At 45.3% G+C, this 20,743-nt stretch overlaps 1 protein-coding gene across 1 annotated transcript; it reads right to left on the bottom strand.

Moving 5' to 3' along the window:
* Nucleotides 1-5,711: 5,711 nt before the first annotated feature.
* Nucleotides 5,712-20,531, bottom strand: CRKL (CRK like proto-oncogene, adaptor protein). The gene is made up of 3 exons (XM_042828704.1): nt 20,080-20,531; nt 17,027-17,489; nt 5,712-9,524 (listed from the first exon to the last, which is right to left on the bottom strand). The coding sequence occupies exons 1-3, from the start codon at nt 20,391-20,393 to the stop codon at nt 9,390-9,392; spliced, it is 912 nt and encodes a 303-aa protein (XP_042684638.1). The 5' UTR covers nt 20,394-20,531; the 3' UTR covers nt 5,712-9,389.
* Nucleotides 20,532-20,743: the final 212 nt, after the last annotated feature.

Here is a 20,743-nt window from a genome sequence, read left to right as displayed (position 1 = left end):
CTCCTGCACCATTTGCATCTCCTCCCCGTTGCATCTCCCCGGCTACCTGCATCCTGCAGCCCCACACGGTGCCTGGCTGTGGCTGCCTGGGGGCTGCAGGAGGATGGGGGCAAAGGTGCAAAGCCCAGTCCAGATGGGAGGCTGAGCTCTGAGCTGAGCTATTTCTGAAGGCCAATTTCCAGTGCTCCCCAGACTATGAGAATGCTCTCACTGTGCTTTGGGCAGAAGCTGGATGTGCATTCATCTGTAATAGGCACGTTTATTAAAAAGGAGAGGGAACAACCCCTGGCTTCTTCCCATCACAGTCCTTAGCTTCTCGTGCAGACTGTGGGGAAATAAGGTAAGACTTGGGCTGCTTTAGGTGATCCACCCTGAAATGTGCAGGGGTGACCAGAACTTGTAGTGGTTCTCTGATGCAGGTTGAGAAAAATCCTGTTGAAATGCAGTGCTGTGGGCAACGTGGCTGTGATTCTCCCCATCCCAATTCCCTGTACACTGGAACTGGGCAGGCTGGCTGTGCTACTGGGCTGTTTAACTCGGGCACAACCGTACAGAAGCGACTGTGCTGGAGCAAGTGGGACTCGTTGGCTGTCCCCGGGGTTGTGGAAGGAGGACAACACAGCTCAATCCAGCCCCAAATTCCAGGGCTACGTGTAGCCTCACCTCCCAGATGGTGCCTTGGGTTTCCTATTTCAATGGGGATTCGGCAGCGCAGCGGTGGCACCTCGCTGTTGGAGGCAGTAAATGGGCTCCCATCTGGTTGTAATGATCAGTAGCACTTTGGTGCTTGTTTATCCTCATGTTCTGTGCTTCGGCAATAAAATACTGCTTCAGTTTGTTCGATCCGTCCCGGTGCTGGATGGAGATGAGTTCACAGTTGCTGACAAAGCAGTCCCTGTACTATGCAGGGTGTTGCTTTTTTAGACAGCCCGGCAGGATCAGATGATGTAGTGACAATGAGAAGGTGATGGGTGGGAAGGGGAAAGCAGCTTGTGTGCACCTAGCAAAGAAATCATACCTTTGGATGGACAGAAAGGGACTGAGCAGGGTTTGGCTCTTCCCTCCTGTACCTGCTGGGCTCTGACATGGAGCCAAAGGCTGTGGGTGAGGGACAGGCACAGGGATCACACAGCACCACTGAGAGGGGAATGAGCTCCTGCTGCCCTTCTGGCTTACGGATACCTGGAAATCTTTGGCCTTCTCATCTCCCGTTCCTGCTGTAGAGGAGCACGATCTCTGCTTCATTTCCCAACGCTGTACTCCTTGGAGGCTTTTTAGCTCTCATCTGTGGGGGATGAAACACACAATTTCTGCACAGAGATCCTTTTTCCCAACTGCCTGTCGTGGCACGCAGCTGCAGCAGGGAGCCGAACAGAGCAAATCTCAGCAAACGAGTTAAACCCCTTCCGAAGCGCTGCGGCTCCGTTCCCGGTTCTGCCGCCTTCGTGCCGACTTTGCCTGGCAGTTCTGACTGAGATGGGCATTTCTCGGGGCCGTCCCAACTGCGTGCCCTGCTGGCTTTACGGGGGTAAGGATAGAGATGCGGTGGGATGCCGTCTTAGGGCGGTAATAGGGCTCACAGTGCCACCCAGTGACCGCGGGTCCCGAAGAGCGCAGCTGCGTTCCCAGCTCTCACCCGGCAAGTCAATTCCCTGGCCACCATAAAAGATGCGACCCCTGGGGAGGGTCCCAGCGTGCATTTTGCTCTGCGAGTGCTCACGAGTCCCAGCAGGGCTCATGGGAGAGCACGGCCAGGCCTGAAGCCCAGCAACCCAGGCTGTTCAGCCCCTGCTGGGGGACTATCCCTGGCTTTAGGCGGCAGCCGCGCTCGGTGGCTTTCTGACTTACACCCCAAGGTTAACGCAGGACCTTCCCTCCTTTCTGCCCAAATCGTGCCTGCATTCCTCTCTGGGTTGAGCCCTGTGTCACGTTCCCAGGTGAGCAAGTGTCAACAGGCAGCTTTAGTGGTGGGGCACAGGGAAAGCAGCCAGCTGGGTGCAGTGTCAGCAGATCCCGAGGTGGCTCCCAGTGCTGCAAACTGCTGCCCCAGCAGTGCCCCAACATGTTTCCAGCAGGGACTGCCTCATGGATGCAGACTGAGGCTCTATTTTGGGTGATGACTGCAGAGCCCACAGAGCTTTTGGCAGCAGGGAGGGCTTTAATCTGCCTGTCCTTCTCCAGGTACATTCTCTCCTTTCTTCCACTCCCCTCCATTTTCTGTAGCTGTCTCAGTGCCACTGCCTTAGGGCTGCAATATGTGGCTGAAACGAGGCCACTGCAGCAAGGGAGGCACGAGTCCTGCACTCTTGATGGATGAAAGTCCTAAATCTTCGCTGTCCTGAACAAGGACTGCAAGCTTTCTGTTCCTGGGTTGCTCCCCAATGTGTCTTTATTCTTGCCTGTTTAAATTTAGGCCAGCATTGGTAACAAGCTGCCATTGCTGAGCAGCACAAACCCAGCATGCTGCAGTCAGAGCCATTTCCATCCCATCACCCACCTCTGGTCATCAGGTGGTTCCTGATGACTGTTCTGATGGAGGTGAGAAACTCAGCCCCTTACAGGCAGGAGTTGCTACTGGGTACTGGAAGTAACCCTGATGTTGTTTCTTTGGTGCTTCCTGCAGCATGGGAGGACTCCATCAGTGACAATGCACTGCTTGTGTTGGTCAGTCCTGCCTTAACCCATCCAGCAGAATCCCAGACCTGAGCCAATTTAAGCCTTTCAGTGTCAGACTCCCCCCGAGCTGATGTGTCCCACGGACTGATCGGGGTGCTATTTCTAGCAGGGAAATCCTCTTTGTTAATTTTAGAGCCAGTTCTCCAGAGTGCTGAGCAGTCACAGCTCCTGAAGGCAGTCAGGGCAGCGGGAGGTATTTGGTCTTTGAAGGCTACGGTTTTTTCTTACATGAAGAAGCCCCAGTGAGATGAATTGCATTGCCTCTGTGCCAGGTGCTGTGCCAGGCGGGGTGCCCAGGAGGCCTCCAGCCCACATGCAGCACTTAGCAGCAGTCAGTGCCAACAGAGCCAGTTTCCACTGCTTGTCAGCTGTGTTACCTGGGAAGAGAAAAGCTGTTCCTCTTCAAGGTCGGTTGATTAATGGTATCGCTGGTCACAAGACGAGTGCAAAAAAGAGGCAATGCAAAGCTGCAGAAATAGATTCAGCAAATGAGAGTCCCAATGAGAACTCCCTGTACTATTTCCTTATGCAGATCAAACTAGTGAAGGAATAGAATGTAATTAGAAAAAACCCTCGGGTTGGGGTCCAGGCACTCAGGGGCCGTAAGGCTTGTACGTTAGCAGGGGTGCTTCACAGTGATGGGAAAACAGGCAAGTTTGTTTTGTGTGCATTTTTAACGATACTGGATAGTGATGGTGCACTCCAGGAGCTAGCAGGGATCCCTGCTTCTTGTCAGGAGCATCCCAGGGGTCTCATGGCAGCGCTGGGCTGCTGAGCAGCAGTGGGCAGGAAGGATAACAGGAGCTGAGCACCAGGGGTTTCGAACCAGCTCCTGTTGTTCACTTATGTCTGTTCCCTTCTGTCGGTTCAAAGCAGCGCCCCTCTCTGACTCACTCCTGCATCAGCTGTGTCCGTGGGGCAGCCGGGGGAAGGCAAAGCCATGCACCCAACCAGCACTGCTTGGCCCCCTGTGTGTGAGCAGAGCTCCTGCTGCCTGAGCCTCCCCAGGGCTTCATTGCGTGGTCAGACTGGGAAACAGCATATGGCACAGGAGCGCTGATGGTCACTTGAGGGTCACGCTTTCTCTTGTGCATTTGGTCAGGAATTGAAGAACAAATGCACAATTACAAATGAAGGATTATTCAGCACTGACTTTCAGTTGCCCTTGTTGGATCAGCCAGGATGTACAAAGCAGGAGCTGGGTCCCCGCAGACACCCCAGATTTAGCTCTGATCCCAATTGTCTGGTGCGCCAGCGGCGGGTGAGATTGACTGCATGTGCAGGGAGGGTTCTGGTTACAAATGCCTGGAATGAAGCAAGCAGGTGCTGGGAAGGTTATCTGAGGAGAGCGCTGTGCTAATTCTCTGCTGCCTCTCACTCACCCCCCCGGGTGGCACTTCTGCAGGTGAGGCTGTGTCCAGCATGTGAGGTGAGACATCACCACCCCCATGAGCAGCAGCAGCAGCTTTTAGTGTGGGCCGTGTCCCCAGAGAGCAGAAGTGGGTCTGAGTGTCAGCGGTGGGCGCTGGGGGGTCCTTCTCTCTCCCAGGGAGGGCAGTCATGCAGGAGCAGTGCTTGCTGACCTGATTCAGGCTCTAAGAGCTGATGTGATTTCTGCTTGAAGGTGGCATCTCTGGGCTCCAATGTCAGACAGGAGGCTCACTTGGGGACAGCTGTGATGGTTTCTCTCCTCGCTGCACGCCTGTCCCTCTCAGGCTGGCTGTCCTGCTGCAGGACGGCTCAGCTGTCTGCACAATGACTGTCACAGTTTGCAGCTCTGGATATTAAGGTAACCTGAAATTGGAACTGCTTTACCTTAATACACTGAGCTGTGACTTGTGGTTCAACAGCTGCTGTGAGAGCAGCTGATACGTTCTCTAAAAAAAGGGCAGAGGACACAGTGTGGGACAGAACCCAGTGCAGCTGCTCCAAGGTGAGTCATTGCTGCTGCTGAATACGGACCAGAAAAGCCTCCCTGTGTGCACAAATTACACTGGCTATTGTAAACAATGTTCTAAAAAAAAAAAAGGAAAATGGTTCATATGCTGTGACAGCATTTTATTTTAGTGTTTCTAAGTGTACTTGCTCAGGCAGGTTTACATTGGTTGAATCTGTTAAGGAGTGTTTTACTATTGCACTGGTTCAGAAAGGAAACCTTTTAATTAAATGAGGGTGTCCAACAGGTGAGCCCAGCTCCTTCCAGAGAGCTTGTGCTAAAACTTAAGGCTTATGCTGTTCGGGCTGGCCTAACTCAGCTCACTTGAATTTAAGTTAGCAAAAGGTGGTGTGCAGCGAAGCTACAAGCAAACCCAGCTTGAGCTGCTGTCATGGGCAGCTGGATGTCAGAGAACACAAACTCAATGCACTGTAATGAGAAAAGAGTCCAGGGACACAATGCAGGCTTTTAAGACATCTCCCTTGCAGCATCTAAGAGCCTGATGTTCCTCTTAAGTTTCTTTTTTCCCCCACAGCTCACTTCAAGTTTCAAAACCACTGTTAATGATGTAACTGAATGATCACAAATATTAAAAAAAAAAAGTTACAGCTTTATCTCCACTCTTAATTTGCAATGACTGGAGAAAGGCAGAAGATCCTATTCTTGATCTGCAAAGGCAGATATTTGTTAACATCTTATGCTGACACCATTACTGGGACTGGAATGCCACGTTTCCCACCTGCACTGCTTCAGATGTACTAAAATAAAAGCAAAATTAAAAGCCTATGTGTAAATCAGTCGAGATACAGTAAAGGAAAAACACGGAGTGAAGGACAGCGACAGGAAGAGAGCTAAGGGGCAGCACAGGGGCAGGAAGCCGTGCTGTGGGTGGTGCTGGAGCCTTTTCAGTCTGCCCCCAGAGCAGTGACAGCACAGCAGGAGGGAACATGGGAGCATCACCCACTGCTCACAGCTGCTGCTCACCTCTGGCTGTGGTTCCACAAAGCTTCAGCTGGCACGCGCTCACCCACAGAGCAGCAGTGAGGCTGTTGGTGTTCTGCTCACACTATGGGGGTTTGAGACTGAAAACCACAAATGCTGGAAGTTGAGGCAACTTTTATTGAGACTGTACAAGCAGGGCACTGGGAAAAAGAAAACAACAACAACAACAGCGGCTTGATGTTGGGACCAGCTCTGTGGAGTAAGAAATTAAAAAGGCACTAATCTGAAGAAAAGACACTCTGTGTATTCTAAGAATATAATTCATTTAATACTGTTAATTTTGTAGCACAAAAAAATAAAACAAGCCGTGATCCCCAAAATAAACTTTAAAAGCTTACACTTTAATATTATTGCCTGAAGATCATGGTCTTTAAATTACATTTTGTGTTTTAAAGTTTACACAGTGAAGACTGTCTCAAATACAAGGCCACCTTTCCCACTGCAATAATTGTATCCTTGTCCCAAAAACGCATTTTCATGTAACAACAGCAGAGGACAGCTGGAGGATGCTTTCACTGGTCCCCAAAGGCAGTCTTTTAGGCAGGTCTCGCTTTCAGATGCAGGTATTGAGAAAAATGCTCGAAAAATGGACTAGAAAACAAAGGCAGCCCCACTCGTTCCCAGGATGTTAATATAATATAAAAAAATTACTTTACAGGCACGTGAAATGGCACAAAGAATGCTGTTTCTTCCCTTTACAAAAATAATGCTCAGGCTCTTCGGAGCCCCAACCCACACAGGATATTTATTCCCTTTTGTTGATGCTTTCCAATTTGTAAACAATCACAAATTAAATTAGCGCTTCTCCAGTGATGGACACGGATTGAAACAGTTTTCATGGAAACTTTCAGACTGCTCGGAGGCTTCAGTGTCTGCACACACACACGTGCACACAAGGGGAGGCAGTGAGCCTTCGTGGTGGACAGCTGTAGTGGCACCACTTACACACTGTGCTTTGTGGCACGGACACCTCGCAGCCCGAGGAGCGTTCATTTACACGGATGGGTTACAGCCCAAACGGCAGAGGCTCTGTACAGCAACACGCACGGCAGCGAGCGGCTGAGAAGCCAGGCAGTCCTTCCAGGAGAAGCACCCTGGGATCAGATGCAGTCTTTGTCTGAAAATATTTGTCTTATAGCAAAATGGCAAAGACATGATTTGAAGCGAGGCTCCAATCGGCGCCGGTTGGGCAGCGTGCTGCATTTCAGCACACCTAACGTCACCGAACTGACCGCTGCAGCGGAGAAATACCTCACCTGGGGCCCAAAATCTGGTTCACAGAAAGTTAACAATTCTTTTCTTTCCATCAGATGCCACTACACACCATTTTTGCATAGTTTTGAAAGAAAATCTTTTGCTTTTCTGCGCTATCAGAACATAATTCAGCCTAACACAACGCATGTGTTCGAGGTGCACCTCATCCATGAGGAGATGAGGCGGGACGCTTAGTTTCATGAAAAAAACAACAGGTTAAAAGCTATGTTCAAGATCTCAAATCTCACAGTATTTATTTACGGACTTGGACATGCAAAGGAGGAATTCCACAACCAGTCTGAAGAGCTGCCCGGAAACAGGGCACGTCTGAAGTAAGGTTTCTCTGCAGCAGACTGAGCTCAGTGCAGTTGCTGTGTTCACAAGGTGACTTTCAGTAGTACAATCCATGTAGTAAACATACAGGTGGAGTCAGGGCACAGAAATTCATGACCTCCTTCAGTCAAGAGAGCTGCGTAGCTTTTTGTTGCAAGACAACCCGTCGATGCCTATTGTCAAGAATTACTCTTACAGCACCAAACACTTCAGTCAATGCTACTCTACTTCACAGTTAATTTGGTAGTAAAATGCTCTACAAGAACTTCTAGACCGTCAGCCACTTGATTAATACTACAAAAGATAACTAACAGGTGAACCGAGAGTTTCTTTAAAAAAAAAACCAAACACAACAGCATTTTACATCTCCTGTTGGAAATGCCATTCGTACACTTCTTCAGTGTCTTCCATTCAAGGATCTCGTGGCACTTTCAGCTGAGTAAGAACAATGCACTTTTACAAGGATCAAGTGACACAATCAACAAGAAAACGCATAGGAACTGAAGACAACGATAAAAGTGACATTTGTGGGAAGCAGTGAGGGTTTGCAGGTGTCTGAAGTTTCTCTTTTTGCTACAACGGACAGCTTCAAATGTTGAAAAATGAATGCATAGGGGCACTACTGTTTTCCTGTCAGACATTCCTGGTTTTCTGCAGATGTTTTCCTTTATCCAGGCTGCATTCTGTTAAATCGGTGCTCTAATTGTTTTAAAAATATGTTCCAGTTCACCTAGAAAACACACTTAAAGAAGGCAGAAGATACCACTGTACCTAAGCTTTCACATCCTGTAACAGGCTCAGGACTTGACCTGCATGGCATTGATAACACAACCATATAGTTCCCTACCAAAGGTGCAATTACAACAGTACAGCTCATGTACAGAAAAGGGGAGAGAAAGCTGTACTGATAACAGACACCTGTGTGGCCTCCTCCAGCCTAAAAATTAATTATAAGGTGGGAAAACCTTGGCAGCTGACTCCAATTAACCATTTTCTAGAGGATGCTGGGAGTAGGAGGGGTATAGGGCATATATAAGCCAGAGCCAACTCCTTTGGAAGGGTAAAGATTGTAGCATGGAAAGATTTGTGGTATGAGGGGAAAAAAGAAGAAAGAAAATAATTCTGGAAGAGGAGCACAGCAATGTGGAGATGCCCTGGAGAAAAAGGTACTGTGTTCAAAGTCTTCAGCAAGTTGGGGCGGGTACAGCCAGGAAACTTGGGAGTGATAAGTGAGCCTACAGAGAAATGGGTATAAAAGGCTTATGTTTAAATAACAGGCTTTTATCATATTTACCGACATCTTCTGTCCTGTTCCTTTCATACTTCTTCATGCTGTGGCAATCTGATCCATCTCCCTACCAGGTAACAGCTTGGTGACAAGCACTACTAGTTAGTAAAGTCTACTTCCAACACTGCAGAAGGGCTCTGTGTAGACTAGGCCAAAGTGTTTCCCTTTAAAGCTCACTTACTACAGTTAGTGCTTGCAAAATCAACAGAAATACTTTAAGTATGTAAAAAAAAAATGGGTTATGAGTGTGAACCCCTCCTAAGTTTCCTTATAAATAAATGCCTCAGCTTCAATGCAGCTCAATCAATGGTTATTTGTATTTAACACACACTTTCAGGAAGGTCAACAACAAGCTTAAGAGTTAACAGAAATGAGCAGCTTCTAATGCAACTGCTTAAAATACATAAGCTTCAATTAATGTCCTTTAAAGAGACCGTCATTGTAAGTGTACTACCTTAGGGCAGGTTCTCTTAAAACTAAGTCTTCTTCAGTCCTAAAATTGCATTTTTGTTGTTGCTTTTTGTTGGACAGTAACAGATGAGTCGCATGTTTGCTCTAAGATTAGGGCTCTTCCTACTGGGCAGGCCAAAACAAGTCCACGGAAGTCTCAAGAAGGTTTTTCTTCATGCTTGTCTGCTATACGCTTCAGTCTTCTCCAGCTTAAGGCCCAATACAGTTTTAAAAGTGAAACCAAATTCTGGTTGATGTATCTATGGTATGAAGGTCAGGCAGTGACTTCAGTTGTATGTATTCCAAATGTGTATTAAAAGAACTGTCAAACTGCAGCAAGCTGGAAAAATGGGCAATGCTAGCAACGTGCCATTTAGCCATCATCCCACCTCAAACAACACTAATGAGAGCCAGGAAAGGGAAGCAGCAGTGTAAATCAGATCAAGGGAATCATTCGTTCTCATCTGGGTTTTGAGGGTCAAATATTTTGACATGTGTGAATGGGAAGAGCCCTTTTCGCCCGTTGACCTCTCCTTCCCACTGACCGTTTATGTTCATCCTTGTAACCTTCACAATATCTCCAACCTGCGTCGTTAAAAACAGCCGTTAGCACATGAGAATCTCACCTTTGGTACAAAGCAAGTAAACAAGAACAGTAAGTACAGCTTGAGAATTAAGAATATAATACAATACCTTTGCGTAAGCTTTAAAGGGAAAGAAGTTATTTTTATTTAGCTGAAACATTTTGTTGCTGGAATCTGCACCCTTGTTGGGAAAACTTAACATATATTTATATGTTGCAATAAATTGCTGAACCACACCTTTTCCTATAGAAAAGCTTACTTCATGCTACAGTATATTTAACTTAGACAGGCTGACATCACTAAAGCTACCACAAGTAATGAGATGCAACATGCATTCAAAAGAGCACAGTACTTGTTTTTAGCATTAGCAGGTTTACTTAGAAGGAAAATTCTCTTTTTCCAAGAGATTCCTTGTAGCAAACAGACTCAGAGTTCCAGCTCTGGCTGTCACAGTCTAAGAAACTGGTGTAGTTCTCTAAAATTCCGCATGCTTCCAAAGCAGACAAAAGCATTCTCAAGCAGTTGTTCCTGAGTATGGGATGCACAAATTCTAGCTTGGTTTGCTGCTTTCACCTTCACTTCCTGTCAGAGAATTTGAAACAGGAACAACGACTTGTCGAACCTTTCCTATCACAACTGTGTCTCTTCCTATTTGGCCAAAGACAAGGAGAGCTAAGCTATGATCAAGCAAAAAAAGCCATCAGCCCAAGTGGTGTAAATTACATTGTTTAATGCTGAGTTTAACTTGAATCAGGATAATTGGCAAAGCCCAACGTGTGCTACAGCAGGCAGAGCTGAGGACTGCCTACACTCGTTTCTCCCTGAACTGCTTCAGAAGAGCTGAGCATGTGGCCTGTTGCAGCAGCCCTCTAACTGCACCTCCCTTCCTGTTTACTGAGTTGCATCTATGTGGTAACTATAGTAAATATTAGACAAGTGCCATTAGCAGCTAATAGCTAAGGGCACAAAAGGTAGAGCCATGCTATGACCAACAGCAAGCACCTCAGAAGGTTCTTCCCCAGAGGAGATCCAAGAGCTACACAGCTGGGTTTCAGATCAGCAGCCAACTTCTGTAAGCTCCAGAGGTAACAAGCTGTGATCTTTCTGAGGGAAAAACTACCTTGTATTATTGATATAGTGTGTGTAACAATTTGTGTGCATTATCTACATAACACTGCATGTAGAACTGACACAGGTGGCTTCAGGACCTCGGCAAAGGACTTTGAATTCAAACTTCTCAGTTAAGATGTGTGCATCTTCCATGAGAGAAAAAAGCCGACTTTACAAAATATATTCCTAGAGCCTCCTGAAAGCAGCTCCCATTACTGCAATAGGTGTTTGAAGATTGCTCAGAAGCATTCTGAACCCTGAAATGAGACTTAAGATGTTACAGTGAACTCTGGTGCTCAGCATTTGTAGCTCTGAAAACTTCTCAGAAATGTAAGCTTGATCTTGTGTATTAGAATGGAGTTAGACTTTAATTAATATGTTTGCCCCTACTTTCTTGCTCTGCTTTTACCACTACTTGTAGGTTTTTTCCACTTCCCACCCAGATGTTCCAGATGTCCCACATGGAACAATCCTCATCTTGTACTTTCCAGATAGGAAAATCCCCTCTGAACTCCTATATGTTTGTGTGATAATTGTGAGACTTTCTTCAGTTGTCATCTTCATGTATGCTGCTCATAAGCTCAAAGATGAAGCCTGTGTATCCTAATAGTTACACACTGCCTGATAGTTAGCATGCTCCTGTAGCATCAGTGTGGCTGGTTTCCATCTCTTCCTGGAATGCTGCAGCTTGCTTTGATGGCGTGCTTGAGAAAAAGCACAATTTGTGTGACTTCTCATTAAATGGAAAGTCTAGAGAAAGCTTTATATAGTAACAAGATGACTTAAACAGGAACCTAACAGAAGCCTCTTTAGGAAAAGGCTGATAACATCTATAAATAACTCTATGTTACTCTGCTAGATTTAAGTAACTTTTGAGGACAGATTTGAGTTCCAGGATTCAGATTCAAATTCAGAAAGTCTCACTGCAACGGTCAAAACCCAACAGGAAACTCTATTTGCACCACTCCATAGAAACAATTCACTTGGAAGCATTTTAATCTTATTAATGGAAAAAAAAAATAATCAGTACTACACAGGCCCAAAGAAACACACAGACTCGTGTTCTGAGTCAGATTTAATTCTGGCCACATGCTGCAGAGTTCCATCCGAAGTTTGTGCAGAAGGCCTATAAAAATATCCTTCAATTTGACTGATTTCTACAGCATGGATGGGCTTAGGACTGCAGGTGAGCAAAAATTACAGATACAGTAAGTGTATTATTTTTCAATAAACTGCCATGAAGATCAGCAATCCAAGAAGTTCTTTAGACTGGGCAGGGGGAGTTGTTAGATCTGTAGCAGCTGTTAAAGAATGGTAGCTGAGAAAAGCTTCTCAGAACTTCGTCTTGTATATGAAGGACTGCTGGATGTCCTCTGCTTTAAACAAAAAGCAGTTGCCTTAAAGACTGAATGAAATGGCAGGCTGAAACAAGATTCTGGGGAAGGAACCTTGATGTCATGAGCAAGTAATTGTTGCATCTGTGTTAATGACCTCTGGATTAGCAACATCTGAAAGAATCCGGCCAAGTAGTCCCTGTCTGCTTTTTCCTCTCTCTGACACTCCCCAAGCACAGTATTTGGTAAATTCTCTTTAAAGCCTCTACAGTAGGGTCAGCTGAGGTGGGATCTCCCATGAAAGTTACTTAACATGCTGTTGTTTTTAGAGAATGTTTCAGACCAGTTGGAAGGGTTGCCTTATGATTAGGAACAGGACAGTCAGGAGATCTGGTTCTATTCTCATTGCTGCCACAAACTTCCTGTGCAATTCTGGACAGCTCAGGGGCCCTTATCTGTAAATGAGGATAACACTTCCTTAGTGTCAGCATCCCTCAGATAAGCAATTCACTTGTAAAGTATGCCAGCATCACTGCATGGAAGCATCAACTGCTGACGTGAGTAATACTTCTGAAATGCAGCCATCTGGTTCCACCCAAACGATAAAAATCAAAATGCATTTTAGATAGCATCCTTTCATTATGTCCCTGTTACAGCATGAATTCAAAGCCCCGGGGAAATGCAAGTTGTGGAACATGCCAGTCAGAAAGCTTACTTCATTCACTCTAAACTCTTCCATACCTGTCTCCATTTGAAGCTGATTCATACACTGAAAAGGTTTCCTGCATGCCATTTGAGTCACGTACCTCAGATAATTTAGCATGTTCTATAGATATTCCAACAATGAAATTATTCCATTGCACTGCCCCCAGAAGATAGAAAGCTAAAAAAGGAGGCAGAGTTTGGTTGAACTACAAGCAGGACAAAATGAGACTCTGAATGAGACTCTAGATACTGGAAGGTTGAAGAAACCAAAAGGCTGAGAGCACACCTCTGTTACCCTAATTTTCATGCTCTGAGCCAGAATTATTGCTCAAACCAGAGCATGCAGTCATTCAGACCTGAAGAAAGATCATTCCTGGAGATGCTAGAACAGGTCAAAGGGCAGCACAGAAATGCTGATGGCCTCTAGATACAATTAATCTAGCCTCATCTAGGAACAGAGTGATATAGTTTGGCAATTGTCATATCTGTACTTGAAGTGCAGAGGTGAGACTGTAGTACTACAATAAAGCACAGTTTTCCATTAAATTATGATAGCCTGTCTCCTGCTAAGCATGTTGTGATTGCATGGAATTTGGAGGCCACAAAGCTTCAATAGAGCAGAGTTCCTGAGCCATGCTAAGTCACAGCTTTAGCACAGGAACTTGCCTAGGTTCTCTCTACTGCTTTCAGTTTCATCTGAAAATAAGCTCTGCAAACAGTTCTGAGCATGAAGATGCATTGGACTGTAAGGCACTGAATGCAGCCACGATGGGAACAAAGTAAACTGGTAAAGGAGGTCACAAAGATTAAGAATGCATATAATCTCCAATGTAATTGTTAGCCTTATTTTCAAATGTAGCATACTGGGAAGTTGGTACATATCAGCACAGACACAGAAATCCTTCCACAGTGTCATTTTCCATTCATAGCTATCAGAACTAATGCTCCAAAGTCAACTTTTAAAATGCAGGACCTGTGCTTGTACAGTTTAAGCAAAACTGTCATCCTTGTGATTGGAAGCATTTTAATATTTAATGCAGCAAGACAAAATTTCCTTAGCTAAGAAAAGCACTATGCTTGTTGTCAAGTGATAGCAGCAACCTAATTTCCTAATTAAGTTCTACTACTAGCACATTTTGCCCTACTTGTCTCAACTTTAAAATAAAGAAGGAAAAAAAGTTACCTGTAACCTAATTGCAACAAGCTCAGGAGAAATATGGTGTCAGTTATGCAAGTGTGGTGAACAGGTATTCATTTCACCAATATATTTCAGTGAAACCTTAACTCTGTACTAGCAAATTAATACATCTGTATGTTTGATATAGGATGTGTAGATACAGCTGCTTAATGCTACACAATGCTGGCACAGGTGTGGAGGAAAAAAGGCACTTAAAAACTACAAAAAAAATAATGAAACTCTGTGTATATATGTCAAAAATAATCTTAAAATACCATATTCCAAATCTGGATATGAACTCCAGGACTGCTGCTGCCCTCAGAATGGTGTCTGACAAATACCTCACAGGCACTGAGAATAATGGTAGGAACTTTGTTTTGTCACCTGGTAGACCAAAGAGTGGCAGCAGCTGCTGCTCTCCTGTTTTTTGGTTCCTTAAGTTATTCCACTCTGTTTTATAAGGGGGGAAAAAAAACTAGACTGCTAGTTTTTAAAGGAATTATGTATCACTGGTTTGTCTGCTGACTTTGCTAGACATGAAGAACTCTGCTGCATAGATCCAAGCAGAGTACTCAATTCCCTGCAGATGAGCTGCTGCTTTAAGGTAAAATGCAGCAGGTCTTGGAGTGCTGGGCACTTAAACCTGCACATCATGTACTGCCTCAAACAAGGCTTCAGCAGGGTATTGCTGTGATCAGCCTGGCCGTACAACTACAGATGATTAATGCTGAGAAACCTGAAGGCAGGCTTTGCTGCCCTGTAGCACAGGAGCAGTGCCAGCAGTCTCTGCTCTTACAAAACCCAGCGCTATCTTGTGTAACCTCTGAGCACAGGGCTGCCCTCCCAGTTTTCTCAGGGAAAACCGAGGTTGAAGAAGAGCAGCGTGTAACCCTGTAATACAGAGCTCTGGTTCCAACAAATACAGGACACTGCATCCCTGTCCTTCATATTCCTTCCTCTGGAGCAGCAGAAAGGAAGGAAGTTGCCTCTTGGCGAAAGCACACAACTAAAGAAACAGATCTTGGCTGTTGCTTTTATTGTGAGGGTTTTTTTGTGTGTGCGCAGTATCTTTGGAAATGCTACATTCAGTGCTACAACTCAGTAGGGTCACAGTGAGCAACTGCAAACTTCAGTCATTTCATTAAAAATGCTAAATCTGTGCTGCCAGTGTAATTAACTGAAGTGACCACAGTGACATGTCAGTCTTAGAAATAAATGCCATGCTTCCTAATGAGTATCTTTATAGGGGAAAAAAAGGACATGGCAATTACCCTTAAACTTGCTTGCCATTAAACTTTCCCATTTTATAAACTATTTCAAAGTTAAACATCCTACCAAACATCTTAACAAGGATTTTCAGGAGAATGTTCACTTTATAAATTGTATCTTTTCATGGGAGAAACTTCAAAAAAAAAAGTTACCTTACCAAACAAGTTTCTTCTCTGTAACAGGCTATGGCTCTTTATCTTGTCTTACATTTTGACAGCTTGTGTAAACAACTGCATACAACAGAACAATCAGACTTGAAAGCAGAGAGCTTGTCATTTCCCAGGGTTCAGCTTGAAAATGGGACATCTCTCCACTTAAAAGGAAGTTGAGCAGATTACTATGCAACAGCTTTATTTACTCCAGATGGTATTCTGCTTCTTTCAAGCACTGTTTGTGTGCTGACCACAGAAAGCTAAAGCCAGCAAGCAGATATTCTGCTTTCAGACTGTTGTATCAGTTTAGATGAGATTACAAATCAGTACAACTGTACCAAGGTGTTCTTATCCACAACAGCTGAACTGTGACTGAGGCTGAATACTGCAATATATTGTTATTTTGGAAGAACACTGCTAACTTTCTTCCCCCAAACGTTCCCATAAGCTGTTCTTTCTGTGCTTCTTACAGAACTTCTAGTCTAAGTGAACCCTATCATTTTCAATAGTGTTTAACTATGACCTCCAGTAGTTTGGATTAAGGAACATGCAGAGCCCTGAGAGGGTTGGGCCAGCAAAAGGTGTTAAGCAAACAAAAGGAGGATCATGCCAGGAATTTGGAGCTTTCTTTAGAAATGGTACACGTGACAAAAAATATGTTGCTGCAAAATGAGGTTGCTCTCTTTCTCTGTGCATGGATGGAAAAGCTATAATCACAACTCAAACCTGCATGTTTGGCCAGAGAATGAATCCTACCAGGGCAGTTAAATGATTGGATTAACTAGGTCACTAAATAGCAAATAGGAGAAAATTCATTAGTGAGAGCCATCCTCCCAAGCAGTTCTGCTACCTTGCAGCAAAGCAGGTTCCCTCAAGTTGTTCTATGACACACTGATAACATAAAATCAACTGCTTGCCTTACTGTCTTCAGAAGCATGAATAGTTTTGGCAGGAATCTTCTGTACGGAGCAGTTGGCAGAGAATTTACTTTTCTTCCTATGCTAATTTTCACACACTGTTCACAAATGACAGGCTGCTAGCTTTTGTAAGACTCAAGGAAAACAGTGATACGTTTAATTTTTAACCCTCTGCCAATAATCACCTGTAGAGATTGTACAAGAGGGCAATTTTGGGAAACTTTTATGAATAACCAAAAGTGACAAACAAAACCTTTTGAATCTTAATGAAAAGCAGCAGCTTCATTTGCAAACTGAGAAAAGGCAACAGGAAAAGTTCAAAAACATTTTCTAAAATCCCTACTCTGCTTGCTAAGGTGTTGTTGCTTCCCTTGCTTGTTTCCCTGCATTTGCTCCTTGAGCCCCCCACCCCACACATCCAAAAAGCTACGGTTGAGAATCAGAAAAAATAACTGTATCAGCAATCCTTACCTTTCTACTTCAGTTCTCAGCCTGGAATGATCAATTAAACATCCCTTCTCTAAGATTAAGTAGAGAAGCAAAGTCACTTCCACAGAAGGATGTATATATTCTACTGCTCTTATAATATATTTCACTGTTCCATAGGCAAGACAACAGTGCATTAGGCCTGGGTTCTGAAGTAGCTCAGTCAATTTTCTCGAAGGAAGTGGTGTAGATGAAGCAATTTTTGTACGTCTTTCTTCAGAACATAACAGAACTTTTCAGTCCTTTGGCACAGATAAACAGACTCCACATAAAATCATCCACACCTGCTCTAACAATATTTAGTTTATTTTTCAAAACCATTGGAGAACTGTAAGACAAAGGGGAAAACTCACCTCTAATGCCAGTGCCGTCTTGTCATAAGCGCAGGGTACTCTCTTTTGGATAGCTTTGGCATAGACTGGTCCATTCTGCGTGGATGGCAGAGGGTTGATGACTGCTCCAGGTGTACTGGATACTGTGGGAAGGGGACTTGTGGTCTGAGGCTGAGCATAAGCATGGGCAGGTTCTGGAATACCGTAACTGTTGGAATTTCTGTTGCCGTGCTTTCCAATAGAAGATCTAACTAGCTTTTCTACGTAAGGAACAGGAATCATCCCAATCCGACCATCCTTGTTTCTGGCACTCCACCACTGTTCTTCTGGCTTCTCTACAATTACCAGTATTTCGCCCTTTTTAAATGGCAGATCCTCAGCATCGTTGCCAGGAAAGTCATAGAGAGTCCGAACGTATTCCACGTTTTCTTCGGCAGCAGACATAGCAGGGGCAGATCCAGATCCCATTGGTGGACTTGGATACCTGAGATTAAAGAAGTCCCAATTATCAACAGCCGTTGTTTTGCACTGCCAGTAACAAAACTAGCCACCAGCTGCACACAAGGAACACCAGGTAAAGGAGAACTACCTTGTTCACCTATGTAGCAACATACAATAAAAAGCTATCATAGATGTAAAAAAGAAAAAAAAAAAGGTATAATAAGGCAAAACCTTAATTACTGCTTTGCTTTCTCTTTTGGATTATTGTGAAGATGTTAAGGTAGAATAAAGACCTCTGTGGCTTAAGTTATGAGAAGTTGTGATATAGTAAGAATAAGTGAAAAAGTTTTGGTTGACTGGGGAGGAGCTTCTGGAGAGCTACATAATCCTCTCCAGTTCATTGCATTTCCATCTTTAACCTCAGCATCCACTTCTGTCAAGAATCCAGTAACCCTGAATGGCAAACCTGAGGGAGCACAGTGGGAAAATGGAAGCAATAGTAAAAGGAAGAATATGATAAACTCTACAGTCTTTCTGATGCTGTAGGCAGTAGAGCATCCTTGTACCAGAAGGCTACTGCTGATATGCAGGATTTGAGGGGCAGCCATATTAATACCAAAAACCCCTTTGTTTCAGGACAGAGACATATTTAATGGTCTTAGGAGACAACACGTTTCCCTTCCATTCTGGAAAGTAATACGGAATTAAGCTCCCTGATCTTACTGTCCTAACTTCAACTCTATTTAAGAGTACTTGTAATTCCTGAATATCTAAATACCTAATAGCATAACGTGACATTCTTCATAAGAAACAGGAGGAAATACTAACATCTGCTGGAAGGAACATACCACAAACACTGCTTTCTATTATATATATATATATATATATATATGTATATATATGCACTTCATGAAGTCAGAAGAACTAAGAGCCTGCAAAAGCACCTGAGACGTTCCATGGAAAAGGCCAAATTTTCAAGAGAAATGAGAACAGTAACAGTTCTGGAAGAAACTCCTATCTACCCCTATTCTAAATGTAGCCCATTGATTTAAAGAAAGTAAATCTGGAAGTGCTACCTCCCACTCTCCCTCTTGCATCACAAAGTTTGTTTTATATAGACAGAAGTCCAAACCATCAACCATGTCAGTGATTTTTTTCCAAGATTTCAGAACAGTAATTGTACTGTGGATAACCACTTCAACCCCTTTTGTAGCTTAATGAAAAAGCACCTCAGGTCACAGTATGGCAGGTCCCATCTGTCTCTGTGTGCTGAGAACACCACCACCATCTGTCTGCAATGAATGCCTTGAAAATAAGGTGGTACTAAGATGTTCAGGAAATGTTTCATGCAAGGTATGACACAAATACCCAGAGAACAAGTGGAATCAACTATGTTTAAGTTGTGGAAGCCAAGTCCTTGCTGTCAATGACTAAGAATGAGGGTTTGTTTTCAGAAAGAGTTGACAGTACCCAGGTTAACAAGAACAGAGATGAGCAAGAACACCACTGCAGTATAGACTTTTTTCTTCCAAACTGTCTGTAAGTTTAAACATATGCATAACCCTGTGCAGCTCCAGTTAAATGTTTCAGCACCTGTAAAAGATGAGGGAATTTTTCACCTACCCTTTTCTTTAGCCACAGCACAACCACTACCAGAAGGTTTCTCAACAGCTTTAGGAGCTCTTGAGGCCAGAGCTTTGTCACGCTCCTCCCACCACCTGACAGCTCTGCAGAGCCTGCTGACCACTTGCCTTTTTCAATTTGACGCTGCGGTCGACTTTTGACAACTTAGTGATTGTGATTAAGAACTGGACTATAATAACGTTAAACTGTGATTCTAAAACTCAAAAGTTCCCCCTCCCCCCCAATAACTTGTTAACCTGAAAGAAATCCCTTCAGCTGCAGAATTTAGAATTCAAGCTATTTGATTCTTTTTTTTTTTTTTTTTATAACTGTGTCATTATTTTAATAGCTTTTCTCCTTCTTTTATCTAGGAAGCCCAAAGGATGAAACAAATATGTTCCAGGGTTACTGGTAAGCTGTTTAGAGATGCAGCCTGCAGGTATGCCCTGTGTTGGGTGCAGGACAAAGAATGAGCTCACAGCCAAGTCACATTTTCCCATCCTCCTAAAAGAGCATTTCTTGGTGTATGCATATGCAGAGACAAAGAGTGCCATAAGCAGAGATAAATGCTTTTACCCTCTTCTGGGGGAAGTCTGGGAAACAATGCTTTTGAATGCATGAGAATTCAATCAGCACCACGAAGCAGGAATCACAAAGGCACGACCTGTTGGAATCACTGTGGATGTGAGGCCAGAGCAACTGAGTTCTGAGGCCATACTTCAGCCAGGGAGGGGAAGACTTCAGAGCCAGCTTCTCTCAGCCGTCCCAGTAAGGGGACAATACAAGAAGGCTGATACAAAGCAAGACCACACCCTCCTGCAAGACAATTACAGTGGGTGGCAGGGATGTTCCCAGAGCCTCCACATCTGCCTATATTCATCACAAGGACGGGCCCTACTTGCTATACTGATGATAACCGTAACGAGCAACCCACGGCCATCACCGAGAGCCCTGTCCCAGAGTTTCAAAGCAGACGAACCCCACACAGATCCCGGAGCTGCAGCACTCACCTGGGCGCGGGCTCGATGAGGGTGGTGGTATCCAAGTAGTGGATCTTGTAGAACTCCAGCAGGGCGGGCAGGTGCTCGAACTCCTGATCGCCGATCTTAAAGCGGCGGTTAGGCAACGAGTTAATGATGTAGTGGGATACCCGGGAGTTCTCGGATACCGACAGCACGTAATCCCCCGGGCAGGTGGACGAATCCCGCACCAGGAACATGCCATGCCGCTGCCCCTGCAGCCGAGTCTGCGCCTCCGCCCGCGATACCGGACCCACGTACCAGCTGGAGCGGTCCGACGAATCGAACCGGGCGGCGGAGGACATGGCTTCGAACGGGGAAGGGCGAGGGAGGGGAGGAAGAAGGCCAAGAGCCCGGAGGCCCCGCGGGAAGAGGAGAGCCGGGAGGGGAAGGCCCGGAAGGGCAGACGGCGGGGCCGGGGGCGAGGAGGAAGCGCCCAGCCCGGCGGACGGGCGGCAAAGGGACGGGGGATGCGGAGGAGGAAGCCCCGTGCTGCCGAGGCGGAGGCCCGAGGATCGCCGGGCGGGGCCGGCCGGGCGCGGCGCTCAGGGCCCCGATGTGCTCAGCGGCGCGGCGTGCGGGGCGGCATCCTTCCCGCCTGTCTCAGGCCCGGGCGGGCTGCGAGGTCGGGCGGTCCAAAAAGGTGGCGAGGATA

The sequence above is a fragment of the Centrocercus urophasianus genome, unplaced genomic scaffold (genome assembly GCF_019232065.1).
Source record: "Centrocercus urophasianus isolate 14NV4802_14NV808 unplaced genomic scaffold, USGS_Curo_1.0 seq_30, whole genome shotgun sequence".
Lineage (NCBI taxonomy): Eukaryota > Metazoa > Chordata > Aves > Galliformes > Phasianidae > Centrocercus > Centrocercus urophasianus.
Note: the sequence above shows the minus strand (reverse complement) of the source record. Positions and strands in the feature narration are given on the sequence as shown.